The sequence below is a fragment of the Geotrypetes seraphini genome, chromosome 6 (assembly GCF_902459505.1).
Source record: "Geotrypetes seraphini chromosome 6, aGeoSer1.1, whole genome shotgun sequence".
NCBI classification, from domain to species: domain Eukaryota; kingdom Metazoa; phylum Chordata; class Amphibia; order Gymnophiona; family Dermophiidae; genus Geotrypetes; species Geotrypetes seraphini.
The window spans coordinates 41,492,153-41,520,013 of NC_047089.1; the positions used below are offsets into that span (position 1 = coordinate 41,492,153).

At 41.5% G+C, this 27,861-nt stretch overlaps 1 protein-coding gene across 1 annotated transcript in view; it reads left to right on the top strand.

The window, feature by feature from the left end:
• The window catches only part of ZMYM2 (zinc finger MYM-type containing 2), a 537,976-nt gene that overhangs the window by 220,255 nt on the left and 289,860 nt on the right, over positions 1-27,861 (top strand). Inside the window, 1 exon segment of the mRNA XM_033950396.1 lies at positions 7,782-7,932. Coding sequence (XP_033806287.1) covers positions 7,782-7,932 — 151 coding nt within the window.

Sequence of the window (27,861 nt, forward strand, 5' to 3'; positions counted from 1 at the left end):
ATAGGGAAACACGTAGGAGGTTAAAAACTAAATTGATTGAACATCACTTCTTTATATATCTACAGTCATGTGAAAAAATTAGGACACCCCAAGAAATATTCAGTTCATTCTTAAGAAATGTTCACATATCAATGCGAAATCTTTTTATTTATTTATCTCTGGAAAAGAAAGTGATGTAATTGCAGGTAAACAACCAAAAAATTTTCCATGATTTACTCATGAAACAAAAGATATCTACAAAAATGTATATTATTTTTTTTCCATGCTTTTATTAATTTTATAAGATAAATGTACAAATATTAAATAAAACAAGAAACAAATCATATGTACAAAACAATAAATACAAGTACAGATATTAAATAAGACAAGAAATAGATCAAATGTACAAGTTATTATGTATATATGTATTTATATAGTTACATGTATATATCAGATGAATAAGGGGGACCAACACATATTGTCAGCATATGATACACAGCAATCATATTAAAATATAGAACTTTCAAGAGGCATCATCAGCTAGATTAAGATTAACAATATATTATGAAATTCTGTTTGCCAGTGGTCTAAAGCGCAATAAGTTTGAACAGGGCTCCATACTTTGAGGAATGTGCTAGTGGAATGATGTTTTCCTGCAATTACACTTTCATATTTGTTAGTAATACTTAGTGTTTCACCATGCCATGAACTCTACCTTGGATAGATTCTTCCAACAGTGCAAAATGTTTTTGATGGCCAAAAACAATAGTATGTTAAGTAAGTGAGCATTGGGCTCAGAAAAGCCCTGTTGTCCTAAAACAATAATTTTAAGATTTAGCAGCTCTTGGAACATTAATATCGAGAAAATGGTATTCCAAACTCTTTCCCAATAAATCTTGAGCTGAGAACATTGAAATATCATATGAAGCAATGTACCCACAGATTTCTCACATGACCAACATAAATTAGAAACTTTATGTGAGAATTTAGCAATCCTCTTTGGAGTCCAGTAAGCCCGATGTTTAAAAAAAAATAAAAAAAAATTGATTGAAGTACTGAAGCAGAGCAAATTGATTTAAATAATCTTGTCCACACCACTTGCCATACTTGATCATTTGTGGATTTATCTAAATCAGGTTGACAGGGACTCATCAGCGCTGATACAGATACCAGTAAAGCTCGACACAATAAGCCATGCCATTTGGAGGCAACGCCTTTGAGAGGAGTGATATTAATATTTTGGTATAGAAGGTCAGACATAGACTTTAATTTATTCAAATCTGGAAATGCTACACTAACACATTTGCTTTAGTTGCATCCATTTAGTGTACTGGTTGGGTGGTACACTATATTTATTACAAATTTCCTCAAAGGACATCCAGTTATGGGTAAGAAGATCTTGCAGAGTGCAGATCTCATGCTTCTGCCATATAGACCAGTTTAAGGTGATATTTTGAATTTTAAAGATGTCATTGTTCCATAGTGAGATCAATGAGGTGTCAACATTTAGTTTCCATCACACTGTCAAAATGTTGTATTACTCTTTTAGTTGATCGAGTGATGCAGTTTAACTGTTTTGATTGGTTTAGCGATAAGGGTATTGACACGGAGTAAGTGCGAGCATGTTGGCACCAAGTAAACTTTTCTCCAGAAGAAGCCATGATGGGAGATTAGGTATGGTTTTATTTAGTAACCATAAGGAGCCCTGGCACATAATAAAAGCATGATGGTATTTTAAAAAAATCTGGAAAGTTGACACCACCATTTGACTTTACATTTTTAAGTTTATGTAGAGCGATTCGTGGTTGCTTGTTGTTCCATAGAAATTTACTCATGACTTGTTCTATAGTATTATATATTCTTTTGTTTAAAAGGTAGGGCAGCATGCTTAACACATAATTAACCTTTGGTTGGATCATCATTTTAATAGTGGCAAGTCGACCCCACCAGGTGATTTTTAAAGTTGACCATCTATGTGTTAGGTCTTTGATCAGAGTTAATAAATATTCAGAGTTTAGTCATTTGGTGTCCTTTAATGTTAGGCCAACAATAAGACCTAAATATTTCAATTTACATGTGTTCTAGATGAATCCAAGGGATATAAAGGTTTGCTTGTCTTCAGTGCAGTTTAGAGGCATTAATTCGGATTTGTTGGTGTTCAATTTGTATCCAGACGTGTGCATATTGCTCAATTTTTTTGATGACGTGGGGAATAGATTCAGGTGTTATATAAAGCATGATGTCATCTGTGTAAGCAGGGAGCTTAATTTCACCATCATTATACTTGAAACCAATAATGTCTGATTGATTCCCGATGACCACAAATAACGGTTCCAGTGCTAGATTAAAAAGTAATGGTGATAGAGGACACCCTTGATGTGTGCCTCTTGTGCGTTTAAAGTTGTCAGAGAGGTGGCCATTAATAGATATTCGTGTACTTGGGTCAGAATATAATATAGCAATCATATTAATAAATTGAGTAGGGATATCAAACTTGCATAGAGTAGTAAAGATAAAAGGCCATTCAACCTTATCAAATGCTTTTTCAGCATCTAATCCTAGAAATACAAGCCTACGACCAGAGGATTGGCATGCCGCAATTATGTTCAGTAGAGTATGGGTATTATTGAAGAAGTGCCTGCTGTTATTAAATCCAGTTTGATCCGTAGTGATCAAATGTGAGAGAATGCATATTCTAACTGAGGAATAAATTAGGACACCCTACATCCCGCTTCTTGTAGCCATCTATCATTCTCTGATACCGGTCTGATGAAAGTTTGGCCCACTCCTCAATGCAGAATTCTTTCAGCTGTAAGATGTTTGAAGGTTTCTTGCATGTAAAGCCCATTTCAAATCACCCCACAGCATCTTAATGGGATTAAGATCATGGCTTTGACACGGCCACTCCAGGACTCTCCATTTCTTAGTTTTCAATCAGTCATTGGTGGATTTACTGCTATGTTTTTTGACATTGTCATGTTACAGGGTCCAGTTCAGCTTCAGCTATAATTTTCTTATAGATAGTCTCACAAGTTACTCAAGCACCCTCTGATACACGGTAGAATTCATGGTGGATTCTATGATGATGAGCTGGCCAGGTCCTGCTGCAGCAAAACATCCCCAAACCATGATACTTCCACTACAAGTTACTCAAGCACCCTCTGATACACGGTAGAATTCATGGTGTATTCTATGATGGTGAGCTGGCCAGGTCCTGCTGCAACAAAACATCCCCAAACCATGACACTTCCATCATCCCAGTAGTTCAGAACGGGTTACAAGCCAACATTTGGACAGTACAATGATTATACAGCAACTTAAGTACAAGTTAAGAAGAATGGAGAAGAGAGTGCAGAAAGGAAGGGGGAATTTAAGGGGGGGGAAGGGGGATTGATTGCAGCTGGATTTTTAGTTGAAGAGGAGGGTGTTCACCGCTTTCCGGAAGGCCATCAGTGAGTTATGTAATCTGATTTGTGGGGGGAGTTGGTTTCAGAGTTGGGGGATGAAATGGCTGTAGGAGCGTTTGCAGGCTGTTTTGACAGGAGAGACCTTCCTGGGGGGATGCACAGGCATTTCTCAGTTTTGGAGCGGGGGAGGCGGTTGGGGGTGTACAGGGTTAGCTTGGATCCTATGTAGGCTGGGGTGGTGGCGTATTCTTTTATGTGCAATTACCATGGCTTTGAATGCGCAGCTTTTGTTGATTGGAAGCCAGTGCTCTGCGCGAAGGGCTGAGGAGATGGGGTTGTGGTAGTTGAGGTTGTGTGGGAGGTGGATTGCTGCGTTTTGAACACGCTGGAGGTCTACTCCATTAAATAGGGAGTTGCAGTAATCCATCCTGGAGAGAACATATGCATGGAGGAGTTGGGCTAGGTCTGGTTTGGAGATGTAGGGTTTGATCCTTCTCAGTTGGCGGAGGTAGTAGAAGGAGGTGTGAGATTCTTTTCCTGGAATGCTGTATTTGATGTATGCCAAACATGTCTTCTTTTCTGGTGTCCAAATAATTCAATTTTAGACTCATCTGTCCATAGAACATTATTCCAGAAGTCCTGGTGTTTGTCTACGTACTCTCTGGCAAACTTGTCTGACCTTGATGTTTCTCTTAGAGAGCAAATGTTTCCTCCTTGCACACCTCCCATGCAAGTTAAATTTGTGCAGTCTCTTTCTGATTGTAGAGGCATGCACTTTCACATCAACAGTAGCAAGAGCCTGCTGTACATGATGACATTTTAGGGTTTTTGGAGACTTTTTAGCATCTTGCAGTCTGCTCTGGAGGTCAACTTGCTTGTGCTGCCAGACCTGGACATGTTGGCAGTTGCTTGGAAAGTTCTCCACTTGTACACTATTTTCTGGACCGTGGAATGGCTAATGTCAAGAATTTGACCTTTTTAAATCCCTTACCAAACTTATAAGCTGCTACAGTCTTCTTTCTGAAGGCCTCAGATAGCTCTTTTGTTCTCACCATTGTGTTCACTCTCACCGCAGCAGTCATGAGCACACCAAACTAAGGCCCCGATTTATTAAAGTCAGCGATCGTCCCTAAACCTGTTTTCACAGGTGTAGCTACAATCACTGTTAACCAACCCTATTCACAAAAAGGCGCACTGCGTGTCTTCCCCCTTGATTGCCTATTTCTTAATCCGGCCATGCAAATTTGTAAAACCCCATCCAAAATAGCCAAGCGATTGATTCAGTAACATTTGTTTGGCTATTTTGCATCGGGTTTTATGATTCTAAAACCCGACTGCTGTAAACCATCAGTAACTGTGTTACCAACAGGTCTGCCTGCTTTTTTTTTTTTAATTGCACTGATATTTTGCATGCAAAATATCTGCCCAATTTTAAAAAAAACAACAACAAAACAACCCTGACAAAAGCGCCCCCTCCCTCCCCGAACCAAAAAAAAATGGCAGGAGGGATGCCCACTCCCTCCTGCCATCGCCGCTGCCAAACTGATATGGCAGGAGGGATGCCTATTCATTCCTGCCATCACCACCACAGAACTGATATAGCAGGAGGGATGCCCACTCCCTCCTGCCATCAGTGCGGCTGAACAGATTTGGCAGTAGGGATGCCCACTCCCTCCTGCCATCGCTGCTGCTGCAACCACTGAACTGATGTGGCAGGAGAGATGTGATGCACCAGGGAGGGGGCCTAAGGTCCGCATTGAAGCTGGAATAGGCCAGAGGAGCAGGAGGATTTGATGGGGCACCTCTCCTGCTTCCATCTTAAAGGTACAGGGATGGGGGCCTGACGGGTGGGGGGCCAACCAAACTGGGAGGGGGCAGGGGGACCATATCAGTTTTGCAGCAGTGGCGATGGCAGGAGGGAATAGGCATTCCTCTTGCCCTATCAGTTCAGCGGCGGCAATGGCAGGATTAATTGGACATCGATATGTGAACATTTCTTAAGAAGAACTTAATATTTCATGGGGTGTTATAATTTTTTAACATGACTGTATATAGGTGTACTACATGGAAGGTGAGGTATTCTGTTACCCTGTTTCCCCGATGGTAAGACACTGTCTTATTTTTTTTGGAAGGCCAAAATATGCTCTAGGGCTTATTTTCGGGGGGATGCCTTATTTACATTTTTTTCTAAAAAGGGGGGGCTGTCTTATTTGACGGCTGAAGAATCGGTCGGCCGAAAAATCGTACCGTGTATGGCCAGCTTTATCCATCATACCATATATTGTACCATTTAATGTCCCCAATGTTCTCCATCAGGGAAACACAGTAAAGAGATTATTCTGTAGTGCAGCATCAGAGGGGACTTGACAATGTGAAACCATTGTTTATATACCGTATGCATTTTAAACAGGCTTTATATACAGTAAGTGGTATTGCTCACAGCAAAAGAAACCTGTCTGCGTGTCTCACTTTTGGATGTTCTGGCCGTGAACAAACTCCTGCAGTCTCCGTTAGGGAGGGATGAGGGAAGCTGCCTGTGTTTCCTTGCGCGGAGTCACGTGCGCGCGCTGCAGTCCTGTCACTTCCTCCTCTTCACTTCATGACGAGGTGCGGCACGCAGCCATGGAGGCAAATACGGTAGACGGAGGGACCACACGGAGTCACCGACCGTACCACCCGATTCGGGTAAGCGCAGGTATCGGTGGGTGGCTTATTTGCGGGGGGGTGCCTTATTTTACATTTTTTTCTAAAAAGGGGGGGCTGTCTTATTTGATGGCCCTGCCTTATCGGGGAAACAGGGTAGCATGATTTTTCTATGAAGCATTTTGTAGTAATTTTGCTTGTTGAGTTGTCTTGAAAGTTGAGGGGATTTCTGGAAGGAGAGGGAAGACGGGGGTTTTGATCCTTGTTCTGTATTTGTGATTTATAAAATGACTGTTGTACGGAATACTGTTTCTTTTTATACTTTAATAAAATGTTTTTAATATAAAATCATAACTATGCAAGGCGTATGGATGGGACTAGACAGAGTTCTCGAACAGAGACAAATTTTGTCCCTGTGTCATTCTTTAAGTGTCATTTTCACCAATATAAATACATTTTGTAATCATCAAGGAACCTGATATCAAAATATATTCTAAAAGTAAAACATATCCTGAAAAAATGGGTTAAATCTGTGAAATAAGATATTTATGCAGAGTTGGAGTCGGCACATTTTCACTTACTCCAACTCCAGTAAAAATTGCTTTACCCCTTTAAAAATGCTGATGCCATTTTTGATTCTGGCAATGAAAATAAAGTGGATGTTGCTTTTAAGTCTGTGATATAATTTTTTTTAACTTTTAAGATTGAAGATTTTTATTTGAAAGCAGTCTATCTCACACAACTTTGATCATTTATATATAATCTTGAAGTTTTGTGCAAAAATTCTGATGCAGCCATTATACCAAAGCATTGAATTAGTGTCTGCTGAACAAAGATCCTTCATTAGAAGAGAGCTGTTTGGCTTGGCAAAGATCCTCATCACAAAACAGCAGTTAAAATTGTAGGATTAATTTGGATTGGATGGTGGGATTTAAGTATATTTCTTGTTTGAAAGGATTGGACATAGCGATTTAGCACTATGAGAAGTCTACGAGTACCAGTGTATCATGACAGCTTTTGAATTTGGGAAATTAATCTGATGTAATGCTCTAAGCTTAGCACCAATACCAGTTTGAGATCTAGGTAAGATAAGGAATTGTTTTTTACTTCATTCTGTCCTACGTTCAGAAACAATACTGGACAGCAATCCAAATTTTGGAAATTCTTCACTGGTTAGAGACTGTATGGAAACTGTTGGTGAAGCAGTGGTTCTTAACATTTTAAATGAAATTTTATGGAAGGAAAAAGTCTCAAAAGATTCACGAGCACTTATTACAGTTAATAATAGGTTGTCTAAATAAATTTAATTATAAAAGCTGATATGAATATTCAATAAAATTGTAAGAGTACTGTTTCCATGAAAGAATCTTAAGGTGATTTAACACATTTTTTGGTTTAGTGACTTTTACCGTTTCACTTACATTTACTTTATTATATGTCATATTCCATTGAAATCATTTTTACCTAGAAAAATATTTTTAACAAAAACAGGTAAGTTCTTATTATAGGAAAAATAGAACCTCATTCATCCATATAAGCCCTTTGAAACTTAAGAAATGCAATGTGTGTTTTCGTATTCCATTCCTTTAATTAATAGAATTGTCCTGAAGCAGCAAACCTACAAGCATACTGCTTAGTTTGTAACTTGCCCATACTAATAATTGTTGTCCTTAACCCTAAGTATTGTAGAACAGAAAGAATAGATATTTGAAGAGCATAACTAATATACCGCTTTACTTTTTTATATTGTAGAAACATGGCAAGCTAACAAGTTGTACTGGTTGCAGAGTTCAGTGCAGGTTTTTTGACATGACTCAATGTATAGGACCTAATGGATATATGGAGCCATACTGTTCAACTACATGCATGAACACACATAAGACAAAATATGCAAAATCACAAAGTAAGTGAAGATTTTCTCTATTTTGATCAGCAGACAGCTTTCTGTCATACTCTTTTAGTAAACGGTACAAATTTAGAAGTTTTCTGCAAGCTTAATTAGAACTAATGATAAATTTAATTAAATTTCACAGAATTGTAAAGTGTTACACACAATGGTGTTAGTGTATCTTTAAAGTCAACTGGAGAAATGTGAATGTAGCTGTATTTAGTAGTTTTTATACAGTAGTTCAGGATTTATAGGATTTTTTGGGGAAATGAATGACCTGGAGGGTGGGAGGGATTGAGATAGTCCAACTTTCTTAGCTTTAAAACAGCTGATAAAGAAAAATTGTGCAGCTCCATTAAAAGGATCTTTGAGAACCTTACCAAAATCTTTGGAAACTTATACACTGAAATCTTACAATAAAACTCTGCTTTTAGCAAACCTTACTGTCCTTTGAACCATTCATTATGTACCTAAAATTCAGAAACAACCTGAAGGAAGGAAAAAAGCTCATACTTCAGTTATTGCCCACTTAACAAAACATTCCTTGTAATATTGCTGTAACAAAAAATTGGAAATTGAATATAGTTTGTTTATTAATCAATTTGATATACCACTCACCCTCTCTGGATTAGAGCAGTTTACAAAATTACAAATTGAAAACATTTAAGATAGAAAAGAACTCCATTAAGTATAGGACATACCTAACTTGTTCAGCCCAAGAACACCATTCACATCACTGCACTTATACATTCCTCCTATCAAATTTTAGGAGAGTCAGATGCATCAAATATTTTCCAGGAGTACCTCACAGCCCCTCCATGCTAGAAATGACAGTTCAAGAGTCAAATTAAAAAGATGCATTTTCAATAAAACTTTACACTTCTTATAGGATATTTCTACCCTTGTTTCCTTTGGTAAATCATTCCACAACACCTTCTCTCATAATTGCTCATTGTAATTTTGAAAAATGAAGCATTTACATTCTAAAATCTTGCATAGACCTAAGGCATCTTTTCAGCATTTAAAGTGATGTTCACCTATTCAAGTACATTAATTCCTGTTCTCAAAGCAATTTATCCACAATACAGAGTAATTTAAATTTACTTCTAAATAACAGGTAATAATGATATTTCAAAAATAAAGGTGCCACTTCTTTATGTCAACTGAGCATTCCCTAAGTCTAATTGCTGCATTCTGCAATGTTCTTAAAATCTTAATAAGTGACTGAGCTAATTCTATATATACAGTGTTGACATAGTCCAATTTAGATGTTAACAAGGCATGCAGAAAAGTCTGCAAATTCATCAAAACACCTTCTCACAGATTGGAGTTGTCTTAACACATAAAAACCTTTCTTCACCATTGATGAAACATGATCAGCAAAAAAAGACAATGAGGAGTCAATTATTACTCCTAAATAGAAGGTAGTGACTGGCATTATCAGATTACCAAATAAGAGGGGTATTTGGAGGCAAACACTTAAGTTATGATGATCTAACAACTCAGCTACTGTCCATAATCCTTTCTGCAGGAGAGAGATGTTTAAGGTAGTTGGTGAAACCTTTGCCAAAATAAGAACATAATCGGCATAACAATATATGCTAAGTAGAGAAAATTAGGACGGTGGAAATTTTTGTCCATGTGTCATTCTCTAATGCTAAGTCCTTGTTCCTGAATTAACTTTATGAATTAACTTAAAAAGATGTTAAAGGCAGAAGTGCTGAGCCCTGCCAATGTCTCTTTTGGTACTGGCACTGATTCCACTAGGAGATCTGGGCTATGCTCAGACAAGAGCTCTTGGGGCTACTATAGACAGTCTTCACAGGCTTTAAAGGCTAGCATACCAGTCTCAGCCCAGCCCAAGGATGTCTATCAAGGACAAGGTCACACACTCCTGCTTAGAGAGAGAGTTAGAGCCCCTTACAGTTTCAGTTTCTGCAAGCAATCTGTGCAGAAGTGTTTTGCTCTGCTCTGCATCTTTTTCTTTTTTGTTTTTTTCACTTAGTTTGTCTTGTTTGGTGGCTTGAGTGTCTTGAGACCCCTTTGTGGTGGTCCTCTGTCAGAGGAAAGGACACAGTCCAATGGAGCTGGACTGCTACTTCACAGAGAAACTTCAATGGACCTGTGGAGCCAGCCTACTGTGTGCCTCCTAGTGCTGCCCGATTTGCAATTCGAATCGATTCTCCAATTTACTGGGTGAATCGATTTGAATCAGTTTTATTGCATACCATCGCAGACCCTTTCGGGATTTCCTTCTGCCACCGGAGTTCTTACTTCGATGTAACTTCTGGTTTTGCAAAAACCGGAAGTTACATCGAAGCAAGGACTCCGGCAGAAGGAAATCCCAAACGGGTCTCTGCATACAGATCAGGGCGGCAAGGCTCTCTCCTCTCCTCCGTAGCCAGGCAAAAGAGGCGGTAGCGAATGCGACTCACTACCCTGCTGCTACTCCGGGCATCTTCTCTCCATTCGACCACCCAAGCGGAAACAGGAAGTTTTCACTGAGGGCGGGCCGCAGTGGAGAGAAGACACGAGGAGTGCTGGCAGGAGTGGATCGCTACCGCCAGGGCAGACCTCTTACCATTTGTGTCCCTCCTGCTGAACTCTCTTTGGGAAAGGTGTGGGGTTGTGGTGGTGATGGGGGGCTTAGGAGTGCCATAAAAAAAAATGAAAAAGGCAGATGAGGGAGAGGGGAGATGGGGAGTTGGTGGACTGGAGGAGAGATGGGGAGAAGATAGATGGGAGAAATGAACTTGGTGGAGGGGGGAGATGGACTTGGGGGAGATCATGTAGAGGGGAGATGAGGGGAAGGATAGAAGAAATAAAGATCTAAAAACAGGAGAGGGAGAGAGATGGTGGACAATGGGATTTAGGGAGGGAAGGAACAGAAAGGAAGAGAAGTTGGACACAAGGGATGGTGTGGAGGGGAAGGATAGATATACTGGATAGGAGGGTAGTTGGGAAGAGAAAGGGAGACATGGTGGACCCTGGGGTGGTGGGGAAGGATAGAGATGAAGGATGAAAGGGTAATTCAGAAAAGGTGGATGGAGAGAAAAAAAGGAAAGATACCAGACCTCCAGGGGAGGGAAGGGAAACAGAAGGGGAGGACAGAGACAAAAGATGGATGGTTAGCACGGAGAAAGAAGGAGACCCTGGCAAGCAAGTTATCAGAAGACAACTGGAGCCGGGGATCGATAAGATCTGAATAATGATCAGACAACAAAACGTAGAAAAAAATAATTTTATTTTCTATTTTGTGGTGTTAGACCAAGAACGTGAGCTAGGATTTAAGAGAGAGAGGAAAAGTCTTTTTTGTTTGTTTATTTTGTTTACACCACAACGCAAGTGTGGGTAGGAGAGGACAAAGTGGGTGAAGAGGCTATAAAATAAACCCACCAGGATATTTGAAAAAAACATCGACTTGGACAGGAAAATCGAATCGAAAAATTGATTCAATAGGCTGAATCGAATCAAATTTTTTTTTTTCCTGAATCGGACAGCACTAGTGCCTCCCTTCTTGGACTTGGGGTCCATTCCCCTGGAAATTCGCTTGCCCTCTGACCTTGTCAGGTGTTTAAAAGCAGGCTGTATATGTCCTGAGTAAAGATCTCTCATGGTTTCAGGGCGCAGATTGCGTTTCTTGCCCCGGTCGTATGGAGTGGTTTCATGGTTGTGGAGGTTAGTCTGATTCGGTCCTACTGGCAGTTTGAAGATTCAAGTTTGGTCATTTGGAGCAGTTTCTGAGGCAGAAAATCCTTTTCCTCCATTCAGCTGCAATGTAATAGAGCTGACAGGCAGACACTTCACAGACTTGTAAATACACCTCCATCGTTTCCTATGGGAGCTTCGGGGGTGGTCTGTGGAGTGCGGTAAAACTAATTTTTCAGAGTTTCTAAGGGTACATAAGAATAGCCATACTGGGTCAGACCAATGGTTCAGGTCTCTCACCTCCCCAAACTCCAAATCACTATTTTTTATTTTTGGATTTTCTTTATTTTTGTTATTTTTGACATGAATTTGCTGATGATGGCCATCTTGGATTTTTATGTCTCTTTTTCATAATTTTATTTCTGCCTCAAAACCTCTCAATGTGATTAAAAATTGTTTGGAATGGACTCATCTCCTAATCTGTTGAATGTATGCTTGAATTGTGCCAGATTGGTGCCAGATTAGTGAACATATACTGCTGCAACATGCTTGGGGAGGGAGCTTCTGTCTTTGCCTCCTCTGGATCCTCCAGGGATGGGGAGCCAACCTGGGTCCATGATTTTGGAAAAATGTCTCGCCCAGAGGCCGTTCTGGAGTCTGGCGCCAAATACCTGTATTCTGAGTCTAGGGATTCATTTGGCGCGGTGTGGGCACCTTGGCAGGGCCCAGAAATGTAGTTGACAACATACAAGCTGACTTCCTCAGTTGTCGGGTCTCTCGCACACAGAGCATTCCATCTGATCGTACTGCTTTAGTGTCAGCCCCAGATGGACTTGATGGCTTCAACAGAGAACTTGAAGGCCAGGCATTTCTTCAGTCAAAGAGCAGCACGCAGAAGCTTAGGGCTGGACACCTTGGTTCAGCCTTGGCCAGTTCACAAGCTCCTTTATGTCAAGTTTCAAGTTTATTATAGATTTGATTGATTGATTATTCAAAATTCTAAGCGATTTACACATCAAAAAATTACAAATTTTTAGGGGACAACAAAATAAACGACAAAGACTAAATCTTACAAAGCATATTAAAGACTAACCTTACAAACATATTAAAACAAAAGGAAAGAATGAGAAGCGAAATACAAGTTGTTGATAGTAAATAAGACAATAGGAAGGGAGAGATCAGTGTACTTCAGAGAAGTTATGAAGTTGAATTGAAATAAGGCTCCTAGTCAGGCTTTCTAATTATCAAATGCATCTTTAAAAAGAAAGCTTTTTAATTTGCTCTTAAATTTGTCCAAATTGCGTTCTTCCCTTAAATAGATAGGGAGTGAATTCCATGTTTGAGGGACAGAAAAAATGAATTGCTGCTGTGTATTAATAATTTTAAGTGAGGGAATTATTAGTATATGTTGATCGTTAGACCTCAATAATCTAGTTGAGGTGTAGGGAATCAGTAATTTATGAATAAAAGCAGGAGTTTTGTATAGCAAAGATTTGAAAGTAAGCAGACTTAGTTTATAAATTATACAGTGAACTACTGGAAGCCAATGCTCTTTCTTAAGGAGAAGTGTCACGTGATCTAATTTCTTAGCTTTCATTATAAGTTTAATAGAAGCAGTTTTGATAATCTGTAAATGTCTGATTTCATTTTGGACTATTCCCTTGAATAGAGCATTGCAATTATCAATTTTAGAAATTACCAAGGAATGAATTAGTATGTTAAGTGACTTTGGACACAGAAATTTCAAAACTGAACGGATTTGATGAAGTCTGAAAAAAGTTGATTTAACAATACTACTAATATGGTCATGATAGGTTAATTTATAATCAAAGATAACCCCTAAGATCTTAATGCTACTTAAGTGCTTCCTCCATAGCCTCTGGTTGGTTGGGTCATTTGCCGGATAGCGACACATCCTGGCCTCATGATTCTAGTTGTCCCAGACTGGTCTTGTTGTCCATGGTATGCAAATTTCATCCATCTTCAGCAGGACAGGAAGCTCAAATTCCCTCTTCATTGCAACCTTCTCAGTTAGGGTCTGGTACCCATGGAGAACCCACAGCACTTTGGTCTTATGGCATGGCTCTTGAGCGCTCAGCCTTGGTGAGACATGGTTATTCAGATGTAGTCATTTCGATGCTTTTGAAGTCCTGGAAGTCTTTCCAACAGTGGTGTTCTAAGGACCAAGTGGAGTCTAAGTGGGCTCCCATTTTGGTGGTCCTGGCTTTTCTTCAGGCAGGCTTAGATAAGGGTTTAGCGGCAGCCTCCCTTAAAGTTCAGAAAGCAGGCCTTTCATGCTTCCGGGCATGCAGGGGTTATGGTTCGCTTACTGCTCATCCAGATGTCTCCTAGTTTCTGAGGGGGTGCTTCGTTTGCAGCCTCCCTTGCATCATCTTATCCCTTCGTGAAATCTTAATATTGTTTTTCAGGTCCTTGCAGAAGCCCCATTTGAACCCCTAATGGATGGAACTCTTCTGGACCCAACGATCAAGACTGTCTTTATGGTTACTATTGTCTCAGCATGGCGTATTTCGGAGCTTCAAGCTCTTTCGTTCAGGGAACCCTTTTTCCGACTTATGGACGCAGCAGTAGTTCTCCATACTGTACCTTCCTCTCTACTGAAGGTGGTTTCCGCTTTCCATGTCAACCAGGAAGTTCATTTGTTTGCATTTCATTCCTCAGGCTTGGACGTCAAGAGTGTCTTGCTCCATTATTTGGAGAGAACTGATGATTTTCAGCTAATCACCTCTTTGTCCTGACTGTCCTGCCTCGGCTTGGTAGGCTGGTGTCCAAGACTTCGATCTCCCATTGGATTCGTATGGCCATTTCCACGACCTATTCACCTGCGGCAAGTAGCCACCAATTTTCTTTAACGCCCACTCCTCTAGAAGTGTTGCTTCTTTGTGGGTGGAGTCTCAGGCGATTCATCCAGATGAAATTTGCAAGGCAGCTACTTGATCCTCGGTTCATACATTTACACTGGCAGGATTTGCTTCTCACGCATGTTGCCCAAAGTGCCAGTCTATACCAGCTGGTTTGTTCCATTTGGTCTACGTGAAGAACAACGCGATAGACTTTATCACTTGTTTTTCTACTTGGCTGTTTCTGAATGTTGTGTTTCTTTGTGTTAAACAATTTCTAAACAAAAAAATATATAAAAAAAATACAGCAAGTTCAAATGTAGATGAAGAAAGTGACAGACAGATATTAGAGGAAGACAGTTCTGCAAGTATTGGAGAAAATGAAAGTAAAGAGAATAGTGACATTTTAGATAGCATTGTTGAAGAAGCCAGTCAGGCTCAGCCCTAAGGAAGTCCCTGATTGGCTCAGGCGCCTCAGGCCCCTCCCAAGGGAGGAGGAGCCCGAGGCACCTGAGCCAATCAGGGCCATAGGCTCCTCCCTGTGTATCAAATGATGCAAAGAGGCGGGGCTTAAGGCCCATATTGGCATCAGGCAGGGCAGAGGAGAAGGAGCAGGAGAACTTTGCTGGAGGCCTACAGAGCAGGAGGGACTAAGCACCCCTCCAGCTCCTAACTTTTAGGTATGGGGGTGTTGGGTTGGGCCATGGGTGGGCCGTGCTGTGCCGTGGGGGGTGTGCTGGTCGGGAGGGTGGGGTGTATGCAGGGTCAGGTGCGCATTGGAGGGGGGTGTTCGGCACGGGGGGAGGCTTTTTTTTTTTTTATTAGGCCTGATATTTTGCAGCCTATTAAAAAAGAAGAGGCTGCTTCTCCTGTCACTCCTGTCAGGGCTCTCCCCGATTCAATCTGATTATTGCAGTCGGTTGGGGGCATGCCTCCAATCACCTCCATTTGCATGAAGATGGTTGGTGAATCAGTTGGCCTGCCTCCAATCGGACATTGATCAGAAGGTTAGTGAATCTAGCCCAAAATCTTATTGTTTTCATTTTTATGTCTTTTGTTTAAACTGGCCAATATAGTAGAGTGTCAGATTCCTAGCCAGTAGTTCTGTGGTTAAATGGCGTATATGTTGCCTTCCTTCAATCAATGTGGAAAATACATTAGCATATTAAATACAGAGGAGTCGGAGTCGAAGGATTTATCTACCGACTCCACAGCCCTGATTGGGAGTTGAGTTGAAAGCAATACTGCTAGAGAGGAGTATGACGTATTGACTCTTGATAGCCCGTTCCAGGCATATGGCATGGCAAGAAGGATGAGACGGAATCTTGAATTGGCTGTGGAGGAGAAGGGTACAGATAAGAGGGATTTACCCAATGAACGGAGTTTGCGGGGGGTGGGGGGAGCATAGGAGGAAATAAGTGAAGAGAGATATTGAGGGGCTACAGAGTGAATGCACTTGTAAGTTAGAGGAGTTTGAAATGTATTTGGAAATGGGGAGCCAATGAAATGACTTGAGGGAGAGGGATAATGTGATCATGGTGGCTCTCATGGAATGAGTCGTGCATTTTGAATGGATTGAACAGGCTAGATAGATGAATGGAAGACCTGAGAAAAATATGTTGCAGTAGTCTAATCAAGAGGTGAGAGCATGTGCTCAGAGAAGAGAGGTTGGATTTTGGAGATTTACCATTTTTCGTTCAATAGTTGATAGTAAATCTATTCTAGTAAATACTTTAGCTGATTTTTTTTTTCTACGATAAAGTTCAAACTTTGCAACTTTCTCTTCCAGGTACATTATTTCATTCCATGTCATATATTGGATCCTTTTCTTATGATCTTTATTTTAAGCCTATAAGCAGGCTTTAGTACTTAGTTGTCTTTCCAATTGCAGACCCTATCCGCTATCCCAAAGTCTCAATCAACCCTGAGATTCGCTGCCTGTGCATTGGGCTCGATCCATCTACTTGGATCAAATTAGGCAATCTCAACCACCTTATTTGCCTTTTTTGATGAATAGTAGTCTTATCTCAGGTCAGGTTCTTCCACATTGGAAACCAGCTGTAGTTAGACCCATTCTTTTATTTTTTTTTAAAAATCTTTATTGATTTTCAAACTTTTGACAGCACAATACAATTAATTGAACATAAAATACTGCATAAAACGCACTATTAACTACACAAGTAATACATAAAACAATCATTTTCTCCCATCCTCCTCCCAATTATTAATACAATAAGACATATGATGTGATTACAATATTATAATTAAATAATTTAAATCCTCAAAATACATTTCCCTCTCTCTACCCACCCTGGATGTGTAAAGAAATCTAAGAAAAGGAAAGATACATGACCCTTATTGTGAAGTAACAAATGTATTCAATGGGCTCCACACTTTATTAAATGAACTCATTCTAAAAATGTAGTTAGACCCATTCTAAATAAACATCCTCTTTAGAACATTCGTTCCAACTCACTGTCATCCGGTTTCCACTTTTTGATTTCAAAAGTTGTTGAAAAAAGTTTTTGCCAGATTGTCATTAAAGAATGTTTGTTTTATTTATTTCACCATTTGCTATACCGCTAAAACTGACACGCAGGACTAAATGGTTTACAGACTAGGAAAGAAGTGAGGAGAAACAGAAACATGATGGCAGATAATTGTGTTGGCCCGTTTCCATTAATTTGTAATGGACACATTTTCCATGTCATTACATCACTAACCGAATCCACCACTAAGCCTTTTTCTTGTGGTGTGTCGCAAGAATCTATATTCTCTCTCTACTTTTGTTCAATCTTTTTCTTAGTCCTCTGGCTACTCTTAAAAAAGAATCTGGCACATCTTTTTCTACTTCTATATCAATGACTTTCTGCTACTTCACATTGATCTGTTGATCCCAATATTGCCCCCTTTCAGTGTTGTCTCAACTTGGTGGTTCGCTGATCATCACTTGATTTGTGACAAGGTGGTGGCCTGCTGTCTATCTGACCACCGTTCATATCCTACAAATTCCCTCTTCCATTATTCCCAGTGAATGATTTCTGCTATCTTGGAGTCATTTCTGACTCTCACCTGTCCTTTGTTCCATGTTTCTCAACTTCTTCAAGCCAAGTACCTCCTAGATTGAGAAATGTTCAACTGAGTACCCCCGAGCTTTGAGCAGCCCAATGCTATTTTATTCAACACTGTGAGTTCAAAGTCTACAGGGTGGTTGTTGCAAATTCCTTCACATCTGAAAGTTCTAACCATAAACTCACCAAATATACTTGTGAAGCTCACCTGGCCAATCTTTGCACACAAGGTCCTAGCTCTTCTTAGGCGCAGAAGTTCCACTTGCACCCCTTGGAAATCAAAGCGATGTTCAATACTCTGCAGATTTTTCACTACAGAATCTTCCCTTCAAATCCCTCTAGTGTACACCAAGGAGAAAGTATGGGGTTTCTGATTCCTTTCTGAGAGACCGAAAGAATTGGAACTGAACAGTTGCTACAAACACATTTCAAAAGCTCTCAATAGATTTCTTCACCCACATCAGTGGACGCTTTATTTTCACAACCTGATGTCAGGTGTTCTCTCTTCTGGGGAACTCTTCAGATAAACTTATTTCTGTTCCCCCACAATTACACACTGCCTCTCTTCGGTTCCAGACGATCCTTTCTTCATCATCTAGAGCAGTGGTCTCAAACTCCAACCCTTTGCAGGGCCACATTTTGGATTTGTAGGAACTTGGAGGGCCTCAAAACAAAAATAGTTACTGTCTTATTAAAGAAATAACAATTTTGCATGAGGTAAAACTCTTTATAGTTTATAAATCTTTCCTTTTGGCTAAGTCTTAATAATAATATTGTAATTTATAGTTAAAGAGACATATGATCAAAAAACTGTTTTATTTTACTTTTGTGATTATGATACACATACCAAGGGCCTCAAAATAGTACCTGGCGGGCCGTATGTGGCCCCCGGGCCGCGTGTTTGAGACCACTGATCTAGAGGTAGGTGCCTTTCTACTAGTTTTTTCACGATCTGCAGCCTTTGTACTTGGCAGCTTGGTACCTCCTGGGATACATATGCTGATCTTCAGATCCTCTGAACGCACAACAAGAAAGGGAACACCTGATCTATCTCTAATAACTAACAAAGGAGCTCAGAACCGTTGGAGGTACAGAAATTACAAACAGGGACAGGCCCTTAATTGTTTCATTCATGTCTATCATTGCTCCTTCTAGAGTTAGTTAGAAGCTTATCTTATGGTGGCTAAAAAGTGTACTTAATCAATTCAAAAGTCCATTTAACGGTGCTGTAGATACTTCTTTTGTATCACTTTAATTTGAAAAAATTGAGATACTTATAGTGTTTAAAGTCGTCTCCCTGCAGTGGGTTCTGATGTTTTTCGCCAGAACGGCTTCTTCAGAGAACCCACTTGAGCTGTATAAAAAGCAGGAAAAATAACTTCACCCTTGTATTGCTCTCTTGATCCTCAGATCTTCTCAATGTAGAGCTACAGGGAAAAGCAGGAAGAAAGGCAGTGTCTGTGTATACTGCTCCCACCTCCCCCTGCAGCCCATTGGTCAGACATTCCTTAGCTAGCCAATAAGCTGCAAAGAAAGCAGGACCAGTAGCTTAGGAGACAGCATTGGTCAGACATTCCTTAGCCAGCCAATAGGCCACAAGGAAAAGTAGAATGGAAGGTTGGTGTCTCCTAAGGTTCTGGTCCTGCCTTCCCCTACAGCTTTTTGGCTGGCTAAGGAATATCTGACCAATGGGCTAATAGGGGACAGAGAAGAGCTGCAGTGTAGGTCAGACAGGCTTCCTACCTTAGATCTACCATAGAGAGGAGGCTCTGAGAAAGGAATGAGGAAGCAAAGAGGGAAAGAGAGGCTGAGGGAAGACACATGGACTATGAAAGGGAGAACAGAGCTGAAGTGAACACAAGCTGGAGGGGCATGGACTATCATACAAAGGATAGGCTGAAGAAAGAAAAACAGATGAGGACAGGGAAAGGAACTGTGTGGGGTTTAAAGAGCAGGAGGCTGAGGAAAGGTTTCTGAGAAGAGAGGATCAGATTGGAGGGATGGAAGTGGCAGGAGAGATGAAACTAGGAAGAAAAAAAATCAAGAACAAGTAAAGATAATTTTTAGATTGTTTGGTTCAAACCATGCCTCCATCAGCTACTCCCCACAACTGAGTGACTGCAAGAATCACTGCGTAGTAATGTATTATGTTGCTAATTGAGATGTGTCATTTTTGGGTATCTGCTCTTTTGTTCCAAACTTGCAGTCACAGGGATAAAAAAGATATTTCAATAGAAGGATGGGGAAAGGAAACCAGGTTGAACTGGAAATCTCCCTTTTAAAATGTACTTTCTCTTAGCAGTACTGGTAATGAGAGGCTATGGTCAGGAATTGAGGGGAATGGAGAGTAGCATTGCTTCAGTTCCTCACAAAAATTAAAAATATTATATCCCATTATATTCCACAGGAGGTAGAAATGGGGCGCACAGGGCTATTGTGAGTCTCTTCCTACAGCAGCAATAGGTAGAGGTGGCAAGAGATTGTTGACAAAGTCGGAAGGAGGGGGAGAAGGGACATAGTAACATAGTAAATTATGGCAGATAAAGACCTGAATGGTCCATCCAGTCTACTCAGAAGTCATACCCATTAAAAAATACATAAGTTGATTAACTTCTCTTCTTTAATATTTCTGGGCTGTAGACTGTAAAGTCTGGTATTGTCCTAGGTTTCAAATACTGAAGTTGCCGTCCAAGCTCATTCCAGCCTATTCAACCATACCGTTGTTTGCAGGATATCTATCGTAAAGTCTGGCCAGTAACATCCTCATGTTCCATATTAGTGGAGTTCACATTGATGCCCAACCCAGCCCATATTGTTTCACAGATTGTGTGTTTCTTGGTTTGGCGCTCTGGTATTCCTCATGTTTAATTGCTAAGTCTTGTCAATTGGGTTATGGTCCTCCTTTAATTGCAAGATTGCAGAAGGCATCGGTTATATATTTTTTGACTCTGCCTCCTTCTCCAATGGGTTGTGCTGTCTTTCCTTCTGCAAATGAGATGGAAGGTGTCTTTCTGATCTGCTTGAGCATATTATTATTTTCAGTTTTTTAATCTGGATTTTGTGGCTTCCGGTGCTGCAGAGGTTCCCAGTAGTCCTGGGACAGCTCTGACTGTGAAAAGACACAGACTTCCAGCGTTGAAGTCTGTAGTAGAGAATGACCCGGGGACCGTTTACTGCGGTAAACCATGGTCACCGCAGTAAATCCACAGGAATGGAGAAAGTTGCAACTGGTTTACCGCAGGAATGGGTACAAGACCTTTTACCGCCCCGTAGGAGCGGTGAAAAGTCTTGCTCCTGTGGTAAAAAAAATTACGCCTGTGTTGGACTTGGCATCTCCCCAGCTCCTCCTGCACCTATTTTACCTTCAGGAGCCAGCCATGCCACAATGAAGACAAAAGGAACCCAAAGCCTAAGACCAATGTGATTTGAAGAATAAAATTACCAGACAACAAAAGTAGAAAAAAAATAAATTTATTTTATATTTTGTGATTAGAATATTTCATTTCAGATTTGAAATATGTATCCTGCTAGAGCTGGTATTAGACATAACTGGGGACCGAAAAGCCCAGGCTTCTTTAGCTTCCAGCTGGCTTAAGGCTCACTCTCTCTGACCAGGGGGCAGTTGTCCTAGTTGCACTCCCCTAACACTATTCCTGCCATGTGTGACTGAAGTATTCTGTTAGCTTTATTTTTCTGTGTAGCAGTCTGTAGTAATTTGGTTTGTTCATTTTTCACAATAGTGGAGGGGATATTTGTGAAAGGGAGGGGAGACAGGGGTTTTGTTGATTCTTGCTCTGTATTATTTGTGTTTATAAAATGACAATTGTACAGAATATTGTCTCTTTTTATACTTTAATAAAATATGCTCAGTATAAAATCATAACTATTTGAGGCTTGTGTGGATGGGATCTGTCAGTTTACAGGGCGGGGACGGGGCCTGAGCTCGTGGGGACAGGGACAGGGCAGGGTCTGAGCTTGCGGGGACAGGGCAGGGATGGGGACTGAGCTCATGGGAACGAGGTGGGAATGGTGCTAAATTTTTTCCCCCGTGTTATTCTCTAATCTGTAGCTAGCAGGATACCCCCCTAGTACCTGCCTAGCTGGCCTGCATTAATAAGCTTGGAGGATCAGGGACTGTTTTCCTTGACTCACTCTTGATTTGTCAGGAGTTTGAATGCAGGCTTTGTGGCCCCAGATTGATCTTCGGATTTTAGCAGGGTTGGCTACATTTTTCCTGTAGAGCTGTGGGGTCTGAAGACCAGTCCAGACATATGAACCTTTGCATGCTTGTCTGAGGCAGAAGTCTTCTCAGTTTTTCAGCTGTAGTTGCCAGCCACGAGCAAGGCACAGTGAGTACAGGCTACTGTGGTCTATGAGAGAATTTTTTTTTTGGGGGGGGTGTCTGATACTCGATTTTTTAAAGGGTTTTCTGGGGCCAGGATTTAGATACCCCACCTTTTAAAAAAAAAAAAAAAAACAACAAAAACCCCAACCCTATCCTGAATTTTTTAACTTTTGATATTGCTCTCCTGAGCTGTTTTTTGTTGCCAAAAACGCTACTGCAGCAGCCACATTTAGATATCCTGATTTTGATTTAAAAAAAAACAACAAAAAACTATCAAAACACCTCAAAGTCAACTTAGATGGACGACTCGAACTGTTTTACTCCAATAACATGCTAAATTTGTGCTGGATAGCTGGCTGAGGAGCATCCATGTTCCATGTGCCAAGAGGCACTTGAGGGGAGCAGGAGCCTCATGCTTAGCTTCCTCTGATCTCTCTAAGGTGATGGAGTTGCAGGTTGCTCAGTTTGTAGGTCAAAAGTCCCATCCAGATCAGTCAAATAGCAACATGGTAGTTACAGCCAAGCGCTACTATGCAGACGCCTGTAGGCCTAAGAGGAGAGAGAGAGAGTCCTTGCAGGGGTCCTCGGGGCATCTTGATTTTATGAGTTTGATGTTTGAAGGAGGGCTGTGGAGTCGGAAGCAATTTTTGGATTATTGGAGTCTGAGTCAGTGAAAATGTGTTGACTCCAACTCCTAATATCTAAATTGTATGTTATGCAAATATTATAATACTTAAATTTCTTATTTCATGGATGATAATTTGATTAACCTGTTCTTTCAGGATATGTTTTACTTTTAGAATATATTTTGATATCAAATTCTTTCATTACAAAATGTAATATATTTTATGATATATTGTGGAAATGGCACCTAGAGAATGACACGGCAACAAAAGTTTGTCACCGCCCCATCCCCGTGAACTCTCTGATCGCATCCGCACAAGCCTCAAATAGTTATGATTTTATATTGAAATCATTTTTTCTAAGTATAAAAATAAACGGTATTCTGTAATACTGTCACTTTATAAAATCACAAATACAGATCAAGGATCAACAAAACCACTGTTTTCTCTCCATACCCCTCACAAATATCTTCTACTATCAAGACAACTGAATAAGCCAAATTACTACAAAATGCTACATAGAAAAAGTATGCTAACTACCTCGGTCACACACACACAACATAAATGCTGATCAAAAATGATAAACATAAATTAAACCAAAATCTCAAGAAGCCACACCTTCCATGTTGTGCAACACCTATAAAGATATATAAAAGAGTCTGAGTTGAAATTGAGATCCCATAAATAAAGGAGTCAGACTTGAAGATTTTATGTACTGACTCCTCAGCCCTGGTTTGAAGTGTATCTAAACTATGAAGCTTGTCTGCTCCGTCCAGATACTTGGTGGTGGTTGTGTAGGGGGGTTGACCTTCTGAGAGCGCAGGTCCCCCAGAGTAGGTCCTTGCTCAAGAACTAGAGGTCCATTCAAAAGGGGACTGCGGAGATTGCACTCAGACTCCATGCCTTTGCTATCTCACAGTGATTCCTCAGTTTTAGAGGATCCAGGGTCTCGGGCTGGGACTGTTAGTCAGGAGTCTGTAGTGGCCCTGGACCTGGGAAACAACCTGACAGTAAGTACTCCATAAGCTGGGGTCATATGGAACGAAAAATATGGTAATTTATATTCTAAAAACCTTCTTCAGATCAGTCTGATTGTAATGCAACACTCTCTCAATGGTACCATACCACACATGCATCACATCGTACAATAGATTTCAAAACTGCTCATATCCAACACACTGAACTTTAGCCATTCATACCAATGTCAGCAAAAATGCTGTAGAGCGCAAAACAATACTCTAAAAATTGCCAGCAACATTAGTCACAAGCCAAATCTAAAAATCCCACTTACATATGCTATCTTCCCAACTGATGATAAACTAAACACTAAAAACTATATATAAAGTGATGCATCAACTTACTTTAATCATTTATTGTTTCTTCCATTTATCTTATGACACACTTAAAATTGGCGCTTAAACCCTCTTAAATGCCGTGGCAATCTGCGATCACTTAATAAACCCCACATCATCCCATGACAACCAATCACTGATATGCAGGGCTGATCAATAACAGCCATTATGTAAACAACCAATGGCAATCCCGGTTTGCTTATAATACCGGTTCTAATGAAATCTAAACTAACTTTCTAGTGCAGTAGGTGTGATATTCTAGACATGTGGGTTATCTCCCAATGGCCACATGCCATATGCAGAAGGATCCTATTCCAGATATTTCTGTGACTCTCCTCTACTTCACTGGGAGCTCTAGCACCACTTGCATTTTTTCCCTTCTGCACATGTGCCTGAAGGAGTGTTTCTGTTGTGCTCTCCCCTTTTTTATCTTCAGTGTGTTTGTCCCTTTTTGGGGAATTTCTTTGTGTTTGGCGCAATTCTTCAGTTCTGCCTGTTTAGAGAACCCACAGACTTCGGTCTGCAGCTGATAGGCCGATCCCTGGTGGTACCTGTTGGCCAGCCTGGCTTTGTTTCTTAGTAGCTCGGTGCTGCCCCCTGCTTTTTTCTCTCCTACTGCTGAATGAGGGTTCAAGCGCAGGCTGTTTGGCATACCTAGGAGACTCGGCGGTGTTTCCCAGGGTGCCGGCTGCATTTTTTGCCTCCACCCTTCCCTGAGTTCGTCTGCCAGTCCAAGGGCTGGAGGTACGGTCAGGTACCGTGTCTGATTGGCAGCCCAAAGATCAGCATCGCAGAGGCATTCCTAGCATGAGGCAGTGATTCTCTAATCCAGCTACTGTAAGAGCTGAGGCAGACTGTGCAGCACAGGTCACAGTGAGTAAAGGCTGTCACAGCCTGTGAGGTGAATTAGGGACGTCTGAATTTCAATGTTTTTGGAGGTTTCTACTTGTCCTCTTATGTTCCCCTACCTCTAAAATCCTAAAATTGCCATTTTGGGACTTTGCTGGATATTAAAATATCACAATTTTGGTGCAAATTTCTTAGTGGCAGCCATCTTGGATTTTTTGCTATCCTTTTTTTTATTTTTTTCCCAAAAGATTCCTGCTCTCCCAGATCTGCAAAACTTGTTGGGCTCTCCTTCTGTGCATTCCTGCCATGATTGTGCAAAATCAGGAGCGTGCTTGCACCAAATCCTGCGTGGCATGGCTGGGAGAAGCAGCAGCACAAATCTTAGCCTCTCCCCTGATTAAGCAGGTGTTAAAATGCTCTGTTAGCCCTTTGGGGCAGATTTCCTTATTTTCGGGGCTCAGCACAGCTTAAAGATCCATGTGCAAGACAGCAGACCCACTGCAGCCCAAGAAGCGCAAGGTGAAGTCATCACAAGGTAACTACACCGAAATCTGAAGGCCTTCGCAGAATTTATGAAACGTTTGTGGAATATATTTCAGAATAGCCGTGTTTTCCCTTGCGCAGTCCCACTCTGCCTCAGACTTATCTCTCATCGGTTTTGCCTCTTTATGCACGCCCTTTTCTCAGTCTGCCACTGTTCCTGAGTTAGTTGACCCTTACCTGGGAGATGCTTATGATGATGATCAGCTTGCGGACTTCTTGTTTTCTTGGGATGCTCTACATGTGGTGGGGTACTCTGGACAGTATGCTGGATTCTCGGATCCTTCTCTGATTTTAGAACCTGGGAATGATCCCACGGTTCTGTGTTTAAGTCTGCTGCTTTGCCTGATCTCATTTTGGACACACTGCAGGAGTTGAATTTAGTCACTCAGCTGGCTTGTTCTACCTCCTTCTCTCTCCTTTGCTGAGCATGAGCTCAATCTTCTGCTTTTTCCTGGCATCCTAATATGAGCATTCTGATTTCGAAGCAATGGGATTCTCCGGAAGGCACTCCCAAGGTGGTGAGTTATGTCCCATTTGTACCCTATGCAGCAGGAATGTCAGCAGGTGCTTGGTCAGCCTAAAGTGGACTGTTTGGTTGCACAGGTGACTGAACGCACCTCCCTTCTTAGGGAGGGTGGTGTGGTGCTCAAGGACATGCACGACTGCTTTTTGAATGAGGTTCTCAATGAGACTTTTTGAGGCAGTAGCTTTGAGAGTCAAAGCTACCTCGGCAGCATCCTTTGTCACTCGCTCTTGCTTGTCCAGGCTGTGTATTCTGGAAAGTGAAACTGTGGAGCTTCCTCCTCATTTCTTCTGGCTGGAGTAGATTGTGTTGCTGATGCCCTGTATGACCTTATGCGGGGTCCTGGGTAAGGTGTCGGTGTATTCAATTTCTGCTCACCGGATGCTCTTGATTAGTTAATGGGCCGGTAATTCTACCTATAAGGCTACTCTTGCTAGGCTTCCCTTTAAGGGGTAATTGTTATTTGTCAAGGGCTTGGACGATCTCGTGAATTTTGTGGTGGACTGTTGCCCTAAGTCCCTGCCTGATTGTGGACACAGAACCTCTACAGGTTCAGGATGCTCTCATTTTCGTGGCTCTCGGCATTCACACCATTATACAAGCTCCACATCTTTGAGATTTTTCCCAGAGCTACAGGCAGAGGTTCTCAGGCTCCAGGTGTAACCAGCCTTGAGCCTCCCATCTAGCTCCCTCTGCCAAAAAGGCGCAATGACACCAGGCCGAGGGAGGTGTGTCTGCATATTGGGGGCAGACTCTTCAGCGTTCCTGCAGACCTGAGTCCGATTACTGGGTTTTGGACGTTATTTAGTCTGGCTGCAAGCTGGAATTTGCCTGGCCTCTGACAGATTGGTTTGTGGACTCTCCCGCAAAGCGCCCGGACAAGGCGGTCAAAGTGCAGGCCACTGTTCAAAGATTGTTGGATATTCAGGCCATAGAATTGGTTTCTGCCTGAAGACTTGGGCTCAGGCAGCTACTCCATATACTTTATTGTGCCAAAGAGAGGCTCAGACGATTGGAGGCCAATCCTAGATCTTACGGACATCAATGCAGCACTCAAAGGCCTTCACTTTCGCATGGAGACAGTTCAGTCTGTCATTACAGTGGTAGTCCTGGGAGAGTTCCTTGCCTCTCTGGATCTCACAGAGGCTTACTTACATATTCCCATTTATCTGGAACATGGGAAATTCCTCTGGTTTTATGTTCTGGAAAATCATTACCGTTTTTCAGCTTTGCCTTTTGATGAAGGTGGTCATGGCAGCTCACTTGAAGATGGGGCTTCAAGTGCACCCATATGTAGACGATTAGCTGATCAGAGCCCCCTCGTTTGCTGAGTGTCATCTCACGGTCCTGGAAGGCCTGGGTTGGATTGTAAATTACAGGAAAAGCAATGTGACCCCCTACACAGTCCCTGGAATATCTAGGGGTCTTGTTCCACATGGCAGCTGGCCAAGTTTATCTTCCAGAAGCATGCAGATAGAAGTTGTGCTCTCAGATTTCTTATCTTCTGGACAAAGCAGCTGTGTCTGCATGGGACTTATCTCCAGGTCCTGGAGTCCATGGCGGCCTCCATAGAATGTGGTACCTATGGCAAGGGCAAATATGTATCCTCTACAGCATGCATTGCTCTTTCGCTGGTGTCTACAAATGGAAGCATTGCACACTGCTTTTCCTTGGACTCTGGAGGCCCGGGCTAGCATGAATTGGTGGCTACTTCCCCAGTTCCACTCCAGGTGGGCCTGCCACTGTGGATTGCATCTTGGACAGCCCTTTCAAACAGTCGTCCAATTTGGGGGGGGCATTAGATGCCCTCTCAAAAGAAATGGCCCATCAACTGATTGGAACTGCAGGCCATTCACTTGGCTCTGGTGAAATTGCAGACAACTTTAGAAGTGGTCTGAGTATTCTTCAACAATGTGACAACGATAGCATTTGTCAATCACCAGGGAGGAACCAAGAGTGTTTGGCTCAGGAAGCTCGCCTGCTCTTTCTTTGGGCAAAGCATCATCTTATCCCAGGACAAGCAGGCAGGTATTCTCACTAGTGGGTGATGTCATCCGACAAAGCCCCGATACGGACGTCTCACAAGCATGTCTTGCTTGAAGAAACTCAGAAGTTTCGAGATGCCCGCA